This window comes from Rhinolophus ferrumequinum, chromosome 15 (genome assembly GCF_004115265.2).
Source record: "Rhinolophus ferrumequinum isolate MPI-CBG mRhiFer1 chromosome 15, mRhiFer1_v1.p, whole genome shotgun sequence".
Lineage (NCBI taxonomy): Eukaryota > Metazoa > Chordata > Mammalia > Chiroptera > Rhinolophidae > Rhinolophus > Rhinolophus ferrumequinum.
In genome coordinates this window covers 40,152,920-40,160,836 of record NC_046298.1, presented here as the reverse complement: position 1 = coordinate 40,160,836, position 7,917 = coordinate 40,152,920, and the positions used below count along the sequence as shown (strand labels likewise).

General features: G+C 63.3%; 1 protein-coding gene across 4 annotated transcripts; it reads left to right on the top strand.

Moving 5' to 3' along the window:
• On the top strand, positions 1–7,517 carry ERF (ETS2 repressor factor). 4 transcript variants are annotated; one of them, XM_033129102.1, is made up of 4 exons: positions 1–179; positions 4,565–4,799; positions 5,152–5,267; positions 5,374–7,517. In XM_033129102.1, exons 1-4 carry the CDS (start codon positions 158–160, stop codon positions 6,657–6,659), a joined length of 1,659 nt encoding a protein of 552 aa, XP_032984993.1. In that variant the 5' UTR covers positions 1–157; the 3' UTR covers positions 6,660–7,517. The 4 variants fall into 4 exon arrangements, with proteins under 4 accessions (XP_032984993.1, XP_032984995.1, XP_032984997.1 ...); XM_033129104.1 differs by lacking the exon at positions 1–179 and adding an exon at positions 565–670 and having other exon boundaries at positions 5,374–7,516; XM_033129106.1 differs by lacking the exon at positions 1–179 and adding an exon at positions 1,481–1,727 and having other exon boundaries at positions 5,374–7,516.
• Positions 7,518–7,917: the final 400 nt, after the last annotated feature.

Sequence of the window (7,917 nt, the reverse complement as noted above, 5' to 3'; positions counted from 1 at the left end):
ATTAACCCGGGAGGCGGCGGCGGGGAGGGGAGAGGCTCTGAGAGGCGAGGCCGGGTGAAGCGGCGAGGGCGGCCCGACGGGCGCGGGACGGGACGGGGCAGCGCGGGCGCCGGGACCTGCGGCCCGGAGTCGGGGCGCCTCGCCCCGGACCCCCAGCATGAAGACCCCGGCGGACACAGGTGGGGGCGGGGGCAGCACGTGTGGGGGAGACTTGTTGCCCCGGGAAACAAGGCGGAGAAACTTTGGGGGGGCTGAAGGGTTCCGGGGGAGCCCGAGTGATCCCCAGTTCCGGGGGACCCCCGAGCACTCGAGACCTGTTGCTTCTTACGGCGCGAGCGGGGGCTACTGCATGGGACCCCCAATTTATGGCTCCGGGCGGAGTGGTGTGGGTACTACGGGTCCTGGTCCTCTCGGGTCCTGGTCCTCTCCCTGCCTGGACGCGGAAAGCTGGGCTCTCCCCAATTCCCGGGATCAGGGGTGGCCAGGTCCCACCCCGCCGCCCTGTCACGTTGCACTCTGGGGGCCGGGACGTGTGCCGGGCGTGGGGGGGCCTGTCCATCGGGCCCGCTATCCCGGGTTCCGTGCTGCGCGATCCGGCCCGTGACCTTCACCGCGGCGGGTGCCCTGTACCGGCTTAGAGGGGGATACGGATGGCCTCTAGGAGGAGGGCGTGAGTGGGGAGCCTGGGACTCGGGGTCCGGGCTACGCCGCCCCTCCCCCGCCCGTCTCCGCCGGCTTGTCTCTCCCCCGCCCGCGCGGAGTCGCAAAGTTCCAAAGCGCAGCCCGAACGTTCGAAAAAGGAACTTTTTGTTTCCGACCTTAGAACGCGCGGCTTTAAGGTGGCTCAGTAGAGACCTGGGTACTCTACTCCCGCGCCGCCGGGGGCTGGGGGTTGAGGAGGGTGGGGAAGGTGGGGGGAAGCGCAGGCTCCCCCCTGACCCCCCTTCCTCACCCAGCTCTTCTCTTTCAACCGGCCGTCTTTTCCCTCCGCCCCCCTCTTCCCCGCCAAGTTGCTCCTCCTTAAGGGGCCAAGGTTCCCCCTCCTCCGCTCGGTCGGCGGGCGGGGGGCAGCGGGATTAACCCCCCTCCCACTCGGACTTTCCCCCTTCCCCTCCCCCGCCGCCCCCGGGCTCGCGCGGGCTGGACTTTGCGCCCGGGCGTGCTGGGGGGGAGGGGTCCCAGCCGCCCCCTGCCCGTCTACCCCGTCGGAATCCGGCCCGGGGCGGGGACGGGGGAGGGGGAAGGGGGCCGGGCGCCGCTGTTCAAACTTGTTTCCTTCCCCCGGCGGCGGCCGCTGCTCGGGCTCTACTGTGCGGGTGTGTGCCCCGACCGGCCCACCCACCCCGCCCCCCCCCGCTCGGCGGGTGGGGGCGGCTCTTAAAGGGCTCGGAGCGGGACTCCGGCGCTTGGGGATCCGGGCCGAGGAGAGGGGCTGGGGTAGGGGTGCGGAGTGCTGTAGGGTCAGTCACGTGCGACCCACATACTCTCCGGCTCCCACGGGCTCCAGAGCCGCTGGGCCTTGGGGGCATCAGGAGCCTCCTCTCGCTGGAGGAGGGGGCCTAGGCGCCCAGACAACCCCGCCTCGTCTTCCCTCCCTGCTACGGGCCTTCGTCTGGTGGGACCGGCTGGGCCGCTCCCCCAACCCTGTCTTGGGGCCGAACGGCGAGTGGGTTCCCCGACTGGGGGAAGAGACGGGGACCTGGGATGGCCTCTCGATCGTTCCGTCAGTGAGTGGGTCTATCTGACTCCTGGCCCGCCGCTGTGCGCCCCTCCATCCGATCCTACATCCCGGCCTCTCCTCTGCCGCGGCTGTTTCCCACTTCCTGTTTTCTTCCCGGCTCTGGCGCCACCGAGGGCTGCCTGGAGTGGGGGAAGTGGTGGGGCCCCCCAGGAGGCCGGCTGTGCTCTTTCTCTACCACCACCCCTCCCTTCCAACCCCTATAATCCCTTAAAAAAAGTTTGGGCAGTCATGTGAACTTGGGGGCTGTCCAGGAGTTCTGCTCCCCCAGGTCTCCACAGTGTGTCAGGGAGAATCTCTATCCCACCACTGTGGGACCCAGGTGTGCCTTCTGGGACTCCGCCTTCCCAGCCCTTTCTGTCTGTCTGCTGCCATCTCTCCACCCTGTCTCGCACTGTCCTGAACCCCTCTCAGTGTCAGCTGCTCTCTCCCTGCCTAACTGTCCCCCCATGCTCCAGAGGTCCTGCACCCCCAAGCTTTCTTGGTTCAGGCCCGGTAGTTCCCCGATTTAAGCACGTGGATTCAGACACAGGACACACTCACACACGCTCCCCTTGCCCGTGCCTGGCTCCTGGCTCCAAGGCCTGGGGAACAGAGCCCCATTGAGACACCCTGACGTCACCCCCCCTTCTTCCTTCTCCCCCCAAAGCCTGGAACAGGCCCTCATGTATGCCATGTCCGATGAGGAAAGCCGGTGTAGGGGTGGGCCTGGCAGTGGGGTGGGTCCCTGCCAGGAGCTGGAACCAAGGTCCTGGCCCTGGAGCAGGGTTGCCTAGGGAGGGGGCTTCCCATGGGGGCCTGGGACAACCCCCAACATGCAGCTTGGGGCCTTTCCAGAGCCCCCCACCTCCCTTCTGAGTTCCCTTTGTGTTGCATGTAGTCTCTCTCACTCCTCTTCTGCAAAGTTTATTTTTAGCCTCCTGCTCCCCCGCTCCCAGGACTGTCGCTGCACACACGTTGCCTGGTTACCGGGACAAGGAGGCTGGGGCGGGTGGGCTGGGAAGGGTGGCTTTAATTTGGGGGGGGAGGGTGGAAGTCAGTACACCCTCCAACCCCAGACTGATGTCTCAGGGGCTTTGGGCCCCCCTCCTGGGGCTGAGAGCCAGATTGGAGTTTAAGTGGGAGGAGCATGGAGCTTGGTGCCCTGACAGGGCCAAGGGCTTTTTGGAGGGGGTCAGAGGATACATGGAGCTGGTGGTTTGGTCACTTGGGTTCCCAAGGGCCTCTGGGGCCTGGGTTCTCGAGCAGAGTGAGGACAAACGGGTGTCCACCTGGATTCCCGAGAAGGATGGGGCCATGATGCTGGGGTGCGTGGCAGGCGTTGTTAGGGGCTGTCACTTCTGAATGGAGCAGGGGCTGTCAGTGCGGGCTGGAGGTCGAATCCCTGGAGCCCTGAGGGGCTGGTTGGAGGCGGGGATTTCTGAATGGGGCAGGGACTCATTCGGGAATGGCAGGCGAATGCTGGTCATCCCTGTCTACCCACGGCCAGGGGTGGGGAGCTGAGTCTCTGTGCAGGAGAGATTCAGCTTTGGATTTAAAGGGAGGTTGTCCCTGTGGGAGCAGGAACTGCTGATCCCCGTGTCCCCAAGGGGAAAGATCCCCTGTTGGATTCCAGACTGGGGTGGAGTGTGGGGGAGGCTCAGCTTTGCCCCAGGCTTGGTTGGTACCTGTTAGAGCTGAGATGTGACACAGGGCCAGGGGAGGGAGGCTGACCCAGGCAGCCCGACTGAGACTTGGGACCCCGCCCATCTTTAGCTGTCCACCTTGGCCTTCTCCCTCTAGTGGCACCAGGGCCCCTGCCCAGCCTCCCCCTCCTTCCCTTCCTCCACTTCCCTCCTCCCACCCCCTCCATTACCGGCTGCCTAGTGCTGAATTATTGATGGTCCCTGATTACCCGGGGGTTTGGGAAATGACAACAACCGCAGCCCCCCCACCTGCTCCCCCCCAGGCTGCCCACCCCCTCCAGGGACCAGCCAGCCCACCACCAACCTCTACCCAAGGTTAATGCTGGGGGCGGGTAGGCAGGTGGGCAGGGAAGAAGCTGAGGATGAGAAGGCAGAAGATGGAACAGGCTTCAGTGGTGCCTGTTCAATCTCAAGGCCTGGGCTGGGGCCCTCCAGTCAGGTTGGGCCTGTGTGCCTGGGTCTGGGGAGGGCAGTGCAGCACAGAGGGTCCGGGCTTGGGGGGGCCAATCTCAGACAGTCTGGGTTTCACTCTCCAGGGAAGACAGAAGCCTCTGTGTGTGCAAGCGCTGACCTCATCGTCAACCAGCCACCCCACCCCTCCTGGTCCTTTTAAGAAAAAAAAAATCCTCCTCTCGGGTCCTGGGGTGGGAGTAAGGGCTCTGGTAGGTCTTGGGAGGGAGACAGTATATGTTCCTAGGAGGGGACCAGAGTAGCTGGCGGGGTTCGGGGGTGGTACGACTGGCCCTGATTCGGAGTGGGGGGACATGGGGGGGGCTTGACTCAACCCGTCTAGCCACGTGTGCCCCTTCCTGCCCTTCCCCCACTGGCAGCCCTGCCTGCCGGCCTGGCTTGGTGCCTGGCCCCCTGGCACTGGCCCCGGGACCCGCCGCCGACGGTTTCCTGTTTCTCCCCGGTGTCGCTGGAGCAGGCTCCAGCTTCCCCTCCCCCCAGCTCCCATCTAGACCCCTCATACTCAGACAGACACACACTGTCTCCCTCTCACCCAGGTCCTGACTTGGCTTAGGAGAGACACATTTTTCCCCTGCATTGAGGGTGGGGTAGGAGGTGGACCCTGGGAGGGGACCCAGAGCCTTGGACTAGGAGCCCTGACCTGGGGCCACTCCCCTGCCTCTGTTCCCAGGGTTTGCCTTCCCGGATTGGGCCTACAAGCCAGAGTCGTCCCCTGGCTCAAGGCAGATCCAGCTGTGGCACTTTATCCTGGAGCTGCTGCGGAAGGAGGAGTACCAGGGGGTCATCGCCTGGCAGGGGGACTACGGGGAATTCGTCATCAAGGACCCCGACGAGGTGGCCCGGCTCTGGGGCGTCCGCAAGTGCAAGCCCCAGATGAATTACGACAAGCTGAGCAGGGCCCTGCGGTGAGGACAGCCCCCACCAATTGGGGAGCCCCTGACCCCTGGAAATAAGTTTTGGGTTTGACTCCTGACTCTTCCAAATCGTACCTGTGTGACCTTGGGCAAGTCCTAACCCTTCTCTGAGCCCATTTGTCACACAGAAGTGTCCCCAGGAGAGAATAGTCATGGGTGTGGCCTCTAGCCTTTCTCCAGACCTGAGGGGAGAGCTGGTCCCCACCCTTTGGGCATTTCATTGCCCTTGTGTGGCCCAGGTTTCTCAGTCGCCCTTCATGAGCAGCACCTAACGAGTGTCATGGTATGGGGTTTGGACTTGGATCCCGTGTGACTGATCATCTGATGGTGTCTACACCCACAGCTATTATTACAACAAACGAATTCTGCACAAGACCAAGGGGAAACGGTTCACCTACAAGTTCAACTTCAACAAACTGGTGCTGGTTAATTACCCTTTCATCGATGTGGGGCTGGCTGGTGAGTATCAGGGCTGGCAGGCATGGCCTCTGAGGGAGGAGAGGGTCTGTCTGTATGTCCGGACTAAGCCAGGGGCCTTGATACCACATCTCCCCTCTCCTACCAGGCGGTGCAGTGCCCCAGAGTGCCCCTCCAGTGCCGTCGGGTGGCAGCCACTTTCGCTTCCCTCCCTCGACACCCTCCGAGGTGCTGTCTCCCACCGAGGACCCCCGCTCACCACCTGCCTGCTCTTCGTCCTCATCTTCCCTCTTCTCTGCTGTGGTGGCCCGACGCCTGGGCCGAGGCTCGGTCAGTGACTGTAGTGATGGCACTTCAGAGCTGGAGGAGCCACTGGGAGAGGACCCCCGGGCCCGACCGCCAGGCCCTCCAGAACTGGGTGCCTTTCGAGGACCCCCGCTGGCCCGCCTGCCCCACGATCCTGGCGTCTTCCGTGTCTACCCCCGGCCGCGGGGTGGCCCTGAGCCCCTGAGCCCCTTCCCTGTGTCACCCCTTGCTGGGCCTGGATCCCTGCTACCCCCTCAGCTCTCACCGGCTCTGCCCATGACGCCCACCCATCTGGCCTACACGCCCTCACCCACGCTGAGCCCAATGTACCCCAGTGGCGGCGGGGCCCCCAGTGGCTCAGGGGGAGGCTCCCACTTCTCCTTCAGCCCTGAGGACATGAAACGGTACCTACAGGCCCACACCCAAAGCGTCTACAACTACCACCTCAGTCCCCGCGCCTTCCTGCACTACCCTGGGCTGGTGGTGCCGCAGCCCCAGCGCCCTGACAAGTGCCCGCTGCCACCCATGGCACCTGAGACCCCACCGGTCCCCTCCTCGTCCTCGTCCTCTTCTTCTTCCTCTTCTTCCCCATTCAAGTTTAAGCTCCAGCCGCCCCCGCTGGGACGCCGGCAGCGGGCAGCTGGGGAGAAGGCTCCGGCGGGTGCTGACAAGAGCAGTGCCATTGGCAGCGGTGGCAGCGCAGGCGGGCTGGCCGAGGGGGCAGGGGCACTGGTCCCACCACCGCCGCCTCAGATCAAGGTGGAGCCTATCTCAGAAGGCGAGTCAGAGGAGGTGGAGGTGACTGACATCAGCGATGAGGATGAGGAAGATGGGGAGGTGTTCAAGACGCCTCGTGCCCCTCCTGCGCCCCCCAAACCCGAGCCCGGCGAGGCACCTGGGGCCGCGCAGTGCATGCCCCTCAAGCTTCGCTTTAAACGGCGCTGGAGTGAAGACTGTCGCTTGGAGGGGGGTGGGGGCCCTGCTGGGGGCCTGGAGGATGAGGGTGAGGACAAAAAGGTGCGTGGGGAGGGGCCTGGGGAGGCCGGGGGACCCCTCACCCCGAGGCGGGTGAGCTCTGACCTCCAGCACGCCACAGCCCAGCTCTCTCTGGAGCATCGAGATTCCTGAGGGTTGTGGGCAGGGGACCCTGTTGCCCCACCCCCTGTGCTTCTTTTGCTGCCTTAAGTCCCCCGTGCCCTGGAGGTGAGGGCAGCTCTAGTCTCTTCCCTGCCTCCTCTTCCCTCCCCACGTTTTGTATAAAACTTAACTTTTTTTTTTTTAATGGTGAAGGGTGGGTGGGTGCCCAGGGCTGGGGGCTGTCCCTGTCTCTGTGGGTTTCTAAGCTCTGGGCAAAGTGGTGGTGGGGGGGCGGGAGGGGGTTGTGAAGGGGGCCACCTCCACTCTGGGGAATTTATATTTGAACTGAGGCTTTGGCCTCGAAGCCCAGGAACTTTTTTATTACAATCGCTTAGGAAGTAAAGCCTTGTCTCCCTCCCTATTCTCTGCCTCCTGTACCTCTCCCTGTCCACCTCCAGCCATCCTCAGCCCCAATCCAGCCTTCCCTGCCCCTCCAGGGGCCATGAGTGCCTGGGTTTCTCACCCCACAGGGTTGCAACAGGGGAGGGAGGGACATTTTATGATGAACCAAAAATTCTGTGTTGAGGGGTGGGGGGTAGAGGAGGGTGAGGGGTGCCACCCATAGGCCACAAATCTCTACAAGTGCCTGCTATCCCTCTCCTACTCCCCACCCCAGAACCGGTCCAACCCCTTTACCCCCAGCTGCTCCTAGGACCAGCCCGTAGGTAGGCAGGGGTGGGAAGGGGGTACCCTGAATCCAAACTGGAAGACCCTCTGCCTCTTGGCTGGGGCCCCTGGGGTGGGGTCTGTGGTTAAGCCTTATTCTGTACTGGGGACTGAGGGTGGGGGGCGGAGGGAAGTTGGGGGCTGCTGGAGAATGTATTCAAAACAATAAAACTTTGGACCTTTGGGTGGAATGATCTGTCTCATCAAGGGACCATAGCCTGTGTTGGATTCTGAAGGACTGGGGCCTGGACTGACTCCCCAGTGAATCTATGGCCAGAGGGCCTAACCCCATCTGAATGTGTGGTTTCAGGGAAGTGACCTCCTGAAGGGGGGGTGGGGGTGGGAGGTACATACCTCCAGGGCTCAATGATTTAGGTCTCAGGCATACTCCAGTCATCATCTGATTGCTTCCCTATCCCATGGGGCGACTTGTCCTTGGAAGCATTTAGACTCCACCTATTGCCTGAAATGACTTTTCCCTCTGGCTCTGAATTCCTCCCCATGTCCCCAGGCTCTGGAGAAGGCTTGGAGCTCCTTTTGCATTACCTCTAGTGTCCTCTCACACATCACTCTCCTTAGAGCA